This window comes from Arvicola amphibius, chromosome 12, assembly GCF_903992535.2.
Source record: "Arvicola amphibius chromosome 12, mArvAmp1.2, whole genome shotgun sequence".
In the NCBI taxonomy this organism is placed as follows: domain Eukaryota; kingdom Metazoa; phylum Chordata; class Mammalia; order Rodentia; family Cricetidae; genus Arvicola; species Arvicola amphibius.
In genome coordinates this window covers 118,930,091-118,942,351 of record NC_052058.2, presented here as the reverse complement: position 1 = coordinate 118,942,351, position 12,261 = coordinate 118,930,091, and the positions used below count along the sequence as shown (strand labels likewise).

The following is a 12,261-nucleotide window of genomic DNA, read 5'->3' as shown; positions in this document are numbered from 1 at the left end:
ATGTAAATATAATTTGTACATATATCAAGAAAATTGAATAATTTGGAAGGCAAATTGCATTCTCTTCATCTTTCTTTCCATAGTCAGCTTTTCATTTTCAAAAAACTCTAACTTGACTAAATAAGTTACACATCACAGAAGACATGAAAGTAGGAAGGGATGGTGATTTCAGCAAGACAGGGAGAGGTATGAGAGTGGGAAATGAGAGGGAAATCTACAATTTTTAATATAATGTATAAAACTTTCACACAAAAAAGAAAGAAAGGAAAAAGGATGAAGGAAGGGAGGAAGGGAGTGTGAAAGGAATAATGTGAGGAAGGGAAGGAAGGAGGGAGGGAGAGAGGAAGAAAGAGAGGGAGGGAGGGAGGAAGGAAGAACATGAGGAAGGGAGGGTGGGAGGGAGGGAGAAAGAAAGGGAGGGAGAATGAAGATGAGGGAGGAAGGGAGGGAGGCAAGAAGACCAAAGCATCATGGGCACTGTCCTGTGTGTAAAGGGCATGAACCAGCTGCTGATGAAGCCAGAGGGGCCATCCTGAACATCATTTGCAGAGAAGATGGATAAAGGCAGCTAATGGAGCCAGGAGGAGCAGCCAGAGCCTATGTGTCAGGGAGGCAGATACTTAGAGCTATTTATTTAAGAAGCATCTCAGAGATTCTCCTTCCAGTCTCCCAGATCTCCAACATGCCTGCCTTTCTCTGGATGAGATTTATCACCCTCAGGACATGAACCATCTTACTTCATTATTGTACTTTCTCCTGGATTTTAGAGTTAAGAATATATTATGTTCTGATTTGAAAAGAGGCACCCAATAATCTGTTTGCTGACTACTACCTGGCTGACATATCTGATATTTTTTATTTTTTTTTTTACGAAAGATAAATATTTATTCAGAACAAATCTGAACAATTGGTTTTACATTCTAAGCCACAAGGAAATAGCAAAACGGCAAAGAGAAGACAAAAACTGAAGAAAGCAGTTACTGTCTTTCTCTTCGACTGGAGAACACTGAGTGGACCCAGGCCCTCCCTCTTGGCCTGTTTCCCCAAGAACACTTCGAGCTTATATCACACTCATGATTCCGGGTTAAAAACAGCTTTCTCCTGAGGGGCGAGTTCCAAGGTTTCAGATGCGCTCTCTGGCTTCTCAAGGGGTCCTAGCAGCTGAGGCAGAGGTGCAAGTGTAAACGTCTGGCAAGTTTCTTTACTGAGGGGAACCATTTCTCACTGAGGACAGTGGCAGGGGAAGGCCCTGGAACATGTAAGATGCGGTCCTCCAAGGATTGATGCATGCATGTCTGTTCGCTGGTTCTTTCCCTGCTTCCTAGTACTACGGGGTGGCAAGGCAAGCTTTTTCCCTTTCTGCTCTCTCAGGGGATGGCTTCTCAGCTTCTTGCTCGCACCACCCTGGAGGGAGCAGACTTCCTTGGCCCACCAGTGTCGAGGAGACTGTGGTCAGGTGTGAGAAGTAGTGGGGGATGAGCACCGGGCTGGGGGTCAGGGACTCTTACTCCGGACTGTCTGAGGCACCACACAGCTGTGTAGGTCGACACAGTCATTTAACGTCTCTGGGTTCATTTCATCTGCTGGAAAATCAAGGGGTTAGTTTTAAAACTCCTTTCAGGGAGGTGGAGGTGAGAGGATCATTGTAAATCTGAAGCCAGGCTGGCCTACCAATGCAGCCAGTTCCAAGCCAGTCAGGGCTACACAGTGAGACCCCTTCTCACATCAAAGCACAAAACAAAAGCAACCTCCCCCAAAGAAAATACAATGAAAACCACCGCTTGCTTCTTTCCCAGCAGGAATGCCTGGGCTCCAGGCTCCTGCAGAAATCGGCTTCTGAGCCACCGCAAGGAGCTGTCACAAAATAGACACAAGAGGCCGTGGCCACCATTCCGAGCTTACTCAGATTACACGTTTATAAGCAACACTGTTTTCACGAATTCTCGTATCACAGAAGCAGCAAACGAAGAGCCCAGCGGAGAGCTGCGGAAGGTAGGCACTCTTAACCGAAGCCAGTCGACTTTTTCGAGTCTTGGTGGAGTGCCTACCTCGCGTTGGGCCCTGTACTGGGGGGCTGAGGCATAGAGATGAGCAAGGCAGCCCAAAGGGCAAAAATTTTTTAAGGAGGCAATGTATGAGGAGGGAGGTAGTAAAAAGTACAAAGGGGTCCAGGTGTTGGCGAAAGTACCAAAACAAATGCAAAACGGGAGGAAAAAGGTGGTGATGGGGGGCAGGCGTCGTATCTGAACGCTACAGTTCCTCATAGTCCTTATTGGTAAAATTCGCCATTTCAAACAGGCAGAAAAGGAGCACACGTGATTTTAAAAAGGCATAGAGAGAATGTCTCTTTCAGGTTTTAAAAATATTTCCTTCCAAAACGATAAAAAGAAAGAAAAGGTCTTAAAAAAAAGTTTTGGCACTTAAGAAGGGTAAGCTGGCTGTGTGTTCGCCCCGGCGGGCAGACACGCGTTCAGTGCCCTGCCACGCTGGTGAGCTGAGCTGCCACGGAATTGTGAATTGTGAACGGCTTTGGGACACTGGGCAAAGGCGTGTCCTCTCTTGCCACAGAGGTTGCCCAGGATGACTTTCCGGCAGTAAGGGCTCAGGTGCCCCTCTTCCCCGCACCAGAAACACCTGTCCTGCGTGCAGGTGCCGCTCATGTGGGTCCGGGAACCACATTTAAAGCACGTCTTGGGCTGCCCCTTGTACCAGCTGTAGCCCCTCTCTGCTCCCAAGAAGAAGGCCCCAGGCAGGTGCCTCACTCCCCCCTTCCCCTGGCGCAGCTCGACTTTGCACTTGTACTCCCCGGTCCAGATCTCAAACCTGTCGGTCACTTTCACTGGCACGGCCAGCACGTCGAAGTGGCGCTTGAGCCAGGTCACGATGTCCTCCACGTTCACGGTCTCGTTCCGGAAGAGGATGAAGAGGGTCTTCAAGCTGGACTTGGTCCGCCCCAGCACCACAAAGTTCTCCCAGCAGTCTTCCAGCTCCCGCTTTTCCTCGTAGACGCGGAGAAACAGGGCCAGCTTGTCCGCAGATGGGAAGCTCACGTCGAACTCGCGGCTGCCGGGGATCTGGATGACCGCGTAGATGTCGTCAGGGTCCATGCCGATGGAGCGCAGGATGAGCGCGCCCACCACGAAATCCACAGGCACTCTCGTCTCCCCGGAAACAGATGCGCACGAGGAAGCGGCCCTTACCCGGGCCAGCGGCCGGAGGCTCGTCCTGTAGCGGTCGCTCAGTTGCGTCTTCGGTCGCCCCGGGCCTGGCGGGGGTTGCCATGGCCGCCGCCGCCACCTCGGGCTTCTTCCTTCGACTCGCGTCTCTCGTGCCCTTCTTCCTGCAGGCGTCTGCCGCCTCGCCCGCAGGGTCTCGACGGCGGCCCTTTGGGTCCCCGCGGCTGGCGGGTGGGAAGTCGCCGGGGTTCGGGGCGGCCGGGCCCGCGGGGCTGCAGAGCCCGCCACTCGCACCGCTGCCCGCGTCGTCGCGCCGCCGCGGCTCGCGGAAGTCGCCCTTCTTCTCCGCCAGGTTCTTAACTACCTGCGCCCAGCCCATCTTCTCGCGGACGCCCTCGGCTTCCTCGGCGCGGGCCGTGGGCCGCGCGGGCAGCGAGAGCTGCAGCCGACCCCGCTGCAGATCCTCCTCCGCTCCGCCGCCGGTGGCCATGTTACCTCTTTCCCAGCATCCTCCACTTGCTCCCGCGGTCCGAGAAGCCCACGGCGAGCGCCTGCTCGGGATCAGGGCTGCGGGCGGCCGGCTGCGTGGGCGACTCCCCTTTATTTTTTCTTTTATTCTTGTTTTAGTCATATGTCTCCACACTCATAATCTTTGTTCCCTAGTTTCCCTAGGTACTGGGAAGATATATGTATAATCTTATATATCGTGTGTGTGTGTGTGTGTGTGTGTGTGTGTGTGTGTGTGTGTGTGCGTGCGTGCATGAGCATGTGTGTGTGTTTTGCTACAGCTGAATTTCTCAGTCTTGCTTAAGATTTTCTGCTTTTTTCTCTTTTCCTTACTAAATTCCAATTTAAACCGACTATGACATATCTTCCAGTGACAATTTTAGAGACAAATTTTTACAGACCTTCAAGAAAAAGTAGTTTCTATCTTTTAATTAGTCTTGTTCCTTGGGAAACCAGAAGATGATGAATCTACCTCCCCATGCAGCGTCACGTTTCCTCTGGCTTGACTGAGAAAATCCCAGAATCCCCAAAAGTGATGGCTAAACTTGAAATCAGCAAAATCTCAAGTGGTTTCTTAGGAACAGCATCTACCTGCATATACTTAGGAAAGGATTGATTCTGGTATATGTCAGCCCAGAACTTGATGGGTGACCTTCAGAAGTGAAAATGGCTACACTTGACAATTTATTTCCAGAATTTCTAGGAAATTCTAAAGACTACTGTGAAATGTCATATCCACAGCACATGCAGCTGCAGACGGGAGCAGGGTGAACCACAAGGGGACAGACTGATGTGAAGTACATGGGGATCAAAACCTAGAAGAAGCCTGCCTGGTAGAGGAAGCCATGAGCAGAAAAAAAAAATGTCTGGGAAATGAGGAAATGATGCCAGTTTCTTGATCTGAGATTCTGACAGTCAGGCATTTTGGTCAGTGGGTAGCTCACAGCAATTGCATTGATCATTAGTTAATGAGATTAGTAAAACCATAAGTAAAAGAGGTCAATATTGGAAAAAAATGAACAAAACCATAAGAACAATGCCTACAGAATGGCAGAAGCCAGAGTCCTCCAAACTTCTGTACTATAAAGCTAAGGAAGTGCTTACATCTTTTTAAAAGAGAATTTCTGTGGTCTCTTTCATGAAGCTTTAACAGTTTGGAATAGTTCAAAATATCTGTTAAGACCTTGGTGATCAGCCGGGCGGCGGTGGCGCACGCCTTTAATCCCAGCACTCGGGAGGCAGAGGCAGGCGGATCTCTGTGAGTTCGAGACCAGCCTGGTCTACAAGAGCTAGTTCCAGGACAGGCTCCAAAGCCACAGAGAAACCCTGTCTCGAAAAAAAAAAAAAAAAAAAAAAAAAAAAAAAAGACCTTGGTGATTTCCTCCATGATTCTTATTCAAGCAGATAACAGCAAGGTCTAAGATTACGTACTTTGCATAAAAGACAGATAGGCAGCAATCTTAGCTACAGGAAATAGAGTGTATTTCCCTTACATTTGATAAGAGCACCCAGGAAACTGGGCCAACTGACAACAGGGGTGTATAACTGACTCAAGGCCCCAGAGGCTGAACTCTGAAATCAACAATAGCTCTGCCAAGATCTCTCTTCCAGTAACTTGCCAGAGCTGTGCCTGAGCCCAGCAAAGACCATGGAAGGCTGGTCCTAGACAATGTGTGTTGTCCTGGATGGCATCTCTAACTGCACTGCAGTGCAAGATGCTCCCATGAAAACCTGTTTCTCTCTTATCCAGGAACCAGATTCACACTGACTGCTCTCCGTGGCTCCTCCCCTTTAGCCCTCAGGCAGGGAACCTGATGAGTCCATTGCACAGAGACTGTTTGCCTCTCATAAGATCCCCCTAGCAGCAGAGCAGTTAATACTAGCGGGCTGGTCTTTGCCACTCTACCTTGTTTGTTTTGCTTTTTAAATAAATTCTCAAGTGAATCCACCTTAACTTCTGAAATTCAGACAAGAAACAAAACAGCACCAATATGGCATAATAATTTCTTTGCTCTAGATATGACTTTTTTCCATTCTAAATGTGGGACATTTGAAGTTTTTAATCATTAAATAAGAGAATCTTAGGACCAATTACTTCAGGAGATACAAAACCACAGTCTGATTTTCACTGTGATGGGGTCATTTTAACATCTCACTGGCTCCCATATTCCTTAAAGCCAGAAAAAATGTCCAGTAATTGCTGAGTTCATTTAGACAACAGAACTAAGTTCTGGATTTAAAGAATTCTTCACAATCATCCACAACCTTCTGAAACCATGTGGGTACACTGTGCCCATCCCTTTACCCTCCAGACACTTACTGCCCTTCTGCAGAGTTGCGGGTTCCTTGAATGTGGGACCAGAAGATGCACATGGTAACTGTGTGTTGTTATCACAGCATCTCAGCAATAAGGATGCTCTGGGCCTCCTACAGCCAGGTCCCTCACTTATCCAGTTGGTGTTTGTATGGAAAGGATGAGAGGGAGCTGTTGGGAAATTCTGGGAGTTTATCAGTTCCTGTGGGAGCATGGCTACAGGCTTGACCTCTTCCATTTTACTTTCCTTAAGTACCACAGAACCGAAATCATTTATATATAGGTCAAGATTTACATCACTGGTAATAAAACAATATGCTCCCTGCTTCACGGGGAAGAAACGGACCATTCAAACTCAGAATAAAAGAGAGTGTATGTGGGGAGTAGGAGAGTGAAATCTACCTGAGGTGACAAGGTTAGAGTAGGAATCACCCCTGTGGGGCAGGAGATGGAGTTGGGATGAGAGGGGCTGCTTTGGTGACAGTGAGGAGAATTTCAGAAACAACCAGAGCAGTTTCAGGGCTGGGAAAACTCAGATATAGTTCCCTCCAGGAGACCAAGCTCCCTAGATACAGATAGGCAATCCCAGAAAGCCAAAGGAAAAGATCAAGGAAGACCACAAGCATTTCTAAAATTAACAGCTCGAGATATAACAGAAGAGGATGTCCAAAGTCCTGAGAATCCCAGCAGCTTTCCTGAACCCCGTAAACATCCATGTTTTTGCTACCCAGTATGACATGATTAGTGAACTAGGCTTTCACTAGAGACAATTACTAGTCAGTGAAGGTAGTGAAGAGTGGGGTTTCAGGTGTAAAAACATCCTCGAACATTTGCCTTTGTCTATATCACACCGACTCAACAGCCCCTAAAAATGTGTCATTACCCAAGATCAATAGTTCTCTGCAAATAAAAAGAAACCAACCCTACATCAGTATAGAATTAAGAACACAAGAGTGAGAGGTCATAACACCAGTCTCTGACTGTACATACTCAGCCACACGTTTAAAAATAGATTTATTTTATGTGTTAATGTTTTCCCTACATGTAAATAGGTTCCTGACATGAATGCAATATCCTTAGATGCCTGAAGATGGCAATAGATTCCTGAGAATGGGATTTACACACACTTGTAAGCTGTGCTCTGGGTGCTGGGTATCCCCGACTCTCTGGAAAAGCACCTGTGCTCCTAATTCTCATCTCTCCAGCTCCCTTAGTCAAATGCGTTAAAGCACAGAACAAATAAAAGGCTTCCATCTCAGTAATTTAATTAATAACAATGTCAGTAATGTTACCTAAAAAGGGTTCCTTTAAACACTAAATAAAAACAAATCAACATGTTATTGATCACATAGAGGTAGCAGATGGTGCCAGTGCCATGCTGCCATAGGTAGCTTTATTTGAACTTGCACACACCTAGAGTTAGTCACCTGGGAAGAAGGTACCACCATTGAAGAATTGCCTTCATCACACATTTTCTTAGTTGACAATTGTTTTATGAGGGCCCAGGTGGGCAGCTGCATCCCTAGGGATATTGTCTTGAGCTATGTGAAAAACCGTACTGAGAAAGCTGTAGAAAGCAAGCCAGTAAATACAATTCCTTCAAGGTTTCTCCCTCAGTTTCCTTCTCTGGATTCCAGCCTTGAGTTGAACTCCTGCTGTTCCAGCCAGCGCAGCCTGGATAGCCAAGACTGGCCGGGAGGGGGGTGGAATTGATGCACAGAGGCTTCTTTTCAGATGGAAGAACATGCACAGCAACCTTTTATACCTCTACTCCTTCTGTGGAGACCCACCGGCCAGAAAGAACACAAACATCCTTGTCAATTACAGACCACAAGGAAGTTCCGCTATCAGTAGGGGGAGTGAAGGCAGCTGGATCACAACATCCTGCCTCCCTAGGGGATGATTTGTAACCTATAATCAGAACCCTTTTCCTCACAACTTGCTTTTGGCCAGAGTGTTTATTCATAGCAGCAGAAAATAAACTAAGATTAAAGGCTAAAAATTAATGAGATACATAAATATCTGGTATCTTTTATTTATAACACTTAAATTATCCAGAAAAATGGCCATTCCTTCACTATCAACTTTACCCCTGGGGATTAATCTCTTGATATCAATGTTCATCAAAAGAACTGGAGTCTCTTAGAAGAGTGGCTGCTTCTAACTGGGAAGGTCAGGAGCATCTAATAATTCCCAGGCACTTTTTCTTAAAAGCAAATTCCTCAAACCTGTGATGCAGTATCAACAAAAGAGAAAAGTAACTGATTGAACCAGACAGTACCAAAACTATACTGTGACAATTTTAAAGTTAAATGATAAATGTAGTTAATATGAAAAACAATCTGTATTATGCCTCATTGGATCTGTAAAGTCCTGTAGTCTACAGGGACTCAGGGGTTTACAGTGGGCAGAGACAGACAGAGACTGAGTGACACAGAAATGAAGTGAATTTGTGTTAGTCTTACCTGCCCACTTTGACCCGTTTACCTCATACACCTTGGAGGCTCTTGTGCCTTGCTTTATCTCTATGTGTTCACAGCTGACAGCCAGTCAGTTTTTATATGCCTGTGTTTCTTGTCTCTTGTCCTGGTGATTATTTTGGCTGTAAGTAATTAATTAGACATAATGGAACTTGATTAGTCTCATGTGAGCACTGAGCTTTTTAGTAATGGGAGAGGTGCACTGGTGGATATATTATCCCTTCTTTCTTCTGATCAATGAATCCCAGTCTAAGTAGTGAGTAAGGCCTCCGAAAGCCAAGAAAATTAGCAGGTTGTTGCTCATTTCTTGCAGCAACTGGTGAGTAAGGCAGGTGCATGGGTTCCTCTTTCTCCACCCACATCCTCATCTCTAACAGTGCTGGTTCTGGAGGAGGCCGGTCTTGGTAAGAAACACATAAACATTTGCCTTAGTGATATATTTTTTCCTTTCTTCTGAATCTGGGTTAATATACCTTAAGCAAGTTCAACCACTTGTAATTTAGCAGAACCCCCCCCAAAAAATCACTTTTCCAATAGTAGTCACGTTTCTTTTTATCTTTAGATTTATTTTATTTCGTGTATATGACTTTTTTGCTCACATGCTCATTAGTGTACCACATGTATGCCTTGTGCGGCGAGATCTCAGAAGAGGCAGTCACATCCCCCGAACTACAGTTATAGTCAGAGAAGAAGGGATACTGTGTGAGAAGTAGGTAAAAGGTAGTGGGTATTCTGCTTTCATGCCAACTTCTTTACTGTTAAGGGCAGCATTTTGATTTTGCGTCCAAGTCTCATTGATCCCAGGCTGGTTTGAACTACTGTGTTAAAGATGGGGCCGGTGATTAAATACCTTTGCAGCTCTGTGCACCATGAGCAGTGAGGAGTCTTTCATCTGGAGCTGAGATGCACAGTTATAGATTCTCAAGCTGGGCAACAGGTTAGAGAACTATGGTGTCAGAGATGTTAGAATCCAAATGCTATGGACAGAATAGGTGAGAAAATGAGCTATGCTACAGCTGCTTCTTAGTTGGGGTTCTCTCTGTTGGGGCAGCTGGCCCAATCTCTGCGTTCAGGGGCATGGCTGCCCCAGGGGAGTAAGGTTCTTTAAAAAGGACCGGGGCCCGGAAGGAACCCCTGTTTTTGTCCCCCGCATTACCTTCTGCTTCGCTGGACCCTTGGCTCTGTAAGTTCCCTTATTTCTCCCTTTATTAAAACTGATTTATTATAAAAAAAAAAAGGGGGGGGAGGGATTAACTGGTGATCTAAAGGAATAATTGATTTTTGTGAGTTATTGTTTTTTGAAAACTATATGAGTGTTGATTCTTGTATATTGATATATTGAACATTGTATGAGAGTATGATACTACCTCTGTTTAAAACAATTGTTATATTGACATTGTATACCATATTGCAATGTACCTCTCTACCTCTGATATTATTTATGTAATGACATTGTTTACTATATTGCAATGTACATTTCTACCTCAGATATTATTTATGTAATGACCCTGTTTACATTTGGAAATCATTGTCTTCATTTATTGCACAGTTGTCTATTCTATTAGTCATACAGTTAGATAAGGGTTGAGAATTATATGTTGGTCATATTTATAATTAGGATAATCAGGTTTTTTAGACACATAGAGGTTGTATTTAGTATAGATAGCATAATCTTCGACCTCTTTGAAGAGCTGTAGAACATGGCCTTTAATTTAACCTAGAGTTTTGTAATTATGAGACACAATCACTCCTGGCAACAATGCTCTACTCCCGAGAGAACGTTGAGCACCAAAGACACTCCACTGGGAGTTTGTCTTCTTCTTGGCAGAACTGGCTTTTGGGCAAAGAAAAGCCCATACCTCCATTACTGACTAAGCTACGAAATATCCGTAAGTGGATAAAACGGAATTGTCTTATCTTGCCAAGTCAGGATAAGGATAGTTCTACTAAAGGTTCCTTGCCGTTGTATAATGGTATGTCAGGTTTTATCAGGCCTCAGCCAAAGTTGGTTGCCTCAACATTGCTATCAAGATTTCATGTGGTTGCCCAGGTAGTCAATTGTCTCTGTCTTCTGTTGCACATTTTGGAAGTTTCTCGTTTGTGCTTCCTGGTTGCTTTAGTAATATTACTTTCCTTCTCAGATCTTTGATGGGATTGAAGATTAGATAATTGTAGCTACCTTCTACATTATTTAGACTTCCCAAAGTAGAATGATTAGTAATTTTTTTTGTTATATGTTCCTCGCCTAATATTGTTTACTTCTTGTAATTTTATATGATCTGTTCCCATTGTATATAGTTGTATTTGGTTTCTGAATCTGCCTTATTTAGACAAAAGGGGGAGATGTTGGGGCAGCTGGCCCAGTCCCTGCGTTCAGGGGCGTGGCTGCCCCAGGGAAGTAAGGTCCTTTAAAAAGGACCGGGGCCCAGAAGGAGCCCCTGTTTTTGTCCCCCGCGTTACCTTCTGCTTCGCTGGACCCTTGGCTCTGTAAGTTCCCTTATTTCTCCCTTTATTAAAACTGATTTATTATAAAAGGACTATTTTGGTTATTTCCAAACTCCTACGACCACCGGTACATCTCTCCAGGGACAAACTAACAGGGTGGACACCTTAAAAGACGGCTTATTAGGTTGGCTCACAGATGCAGTCTGGGTAGTCCCCCAGCGACTCACACTGGAGAGATAAAGAACTTCGTAGCTACTGATTCAGGAGGATAGAGCCTCAGCACTCCCAGTCCATTTGTTGATGGCCTGAAGGATTCCTGGGTAGTCACTTGTCTTTGGTCTTCCTTTGAAGGTTGCAGACATTGAGTTTCAATAACACAGAGGATGACAACAGCCATCATAGCAATAGGGTAGATCACCTCTTAGCAAGAAATAAATAGGGGAGATGAACTTGCCAGCATGATGGGGAGGCAATGGGAAAAAAAAACAGGCAAAACTCAGAGCTTTCTCTTGACCCTCCTATTATATGGGTGACACCAGACAGAGCTATCACATTTAGAGTGGGTCTTCTCACTTCATATACCAAAAATCTCTTAGTCAATTTCAAACCCAGTCTACTTGACAACCAAGATCAACCATCACAGCCACAAATGGAGTATTTTAAACTACTGAAACTTACATTTAGCATGAGTTTCACTAACATAAATGTGAAATAGAAAACCTGAAATTCACAGGGGAGTGCTTGTAGTGTGATTGTCAATGATTTAAGCACAAAGCCAAGAAAAGCAGAAAGGTAGACTAATAAATACTTCTGTATAAAACTGTAGTACAGGAAGGAGGTGGGGAGTGACGAATACCATCTTGCATGGAGATTAGAGACACAGAAGAGAAACACTGAATAGACTGTCGTAATCGATGGTGATCTGGTCTCATTTTGTGCTAATGTATTAAACAAAATAAATCAAGGACCTTAGAAAATCAAAGATACAAATGAAGGCACTGGTGTGCTCTGGGTCCCCAAAAGTCACAGTATTTTAATTACTTTTATTGAATGAATAATTTGTCTCAAAATAAAAATCAATTAACCCATGTTGATTATGATTATATTTTATAGCCTTATAAACTATTAGAATGTAAACCAATTCTTAACCTGAAAATGTGTGGTTAAACAAATTTTCTGATTCCCAGGTTTCTCCTGAACCAATTAAAACTCAGAAAATGGCTGAGATGCATGCCTACCCTCCATTTTCTGCTTCACTGAAATAAATGATATTAAAAAATTATCTGTGCTTTTTATCTCTGTTTGAATGCAATTAATATACACTCTCTAAATAGTAACT

The 12,261-nt window shown here is 44.6% G+C and overlaps 1 protein-coding gene across 1 annotated transcript; it reads right to left on the bottom strand.

Annotated features, from left to right (window-relative positions):
- Positions 1-376: 376 nt before the first annotated feature.
- On the bottom strand, positions 377-3,672 carry LOC119803006 (zinc finger CCHC domain-containing protein 3-like). The gene is given in 3 exon segments (XM_038314196.1): positions 377-2,521; positions 2,523-3,147; positions 3,149-3,672. Coding segments are annotated over 3 exon segments (1,194 nt in total). The 5' UTR covers positions 3,667-3,672; the 3' UTR covers positions 377-2,470.
- Between the last annotated feature and the right edge of the window lie 8,589 nt (positions 3,673-12,261).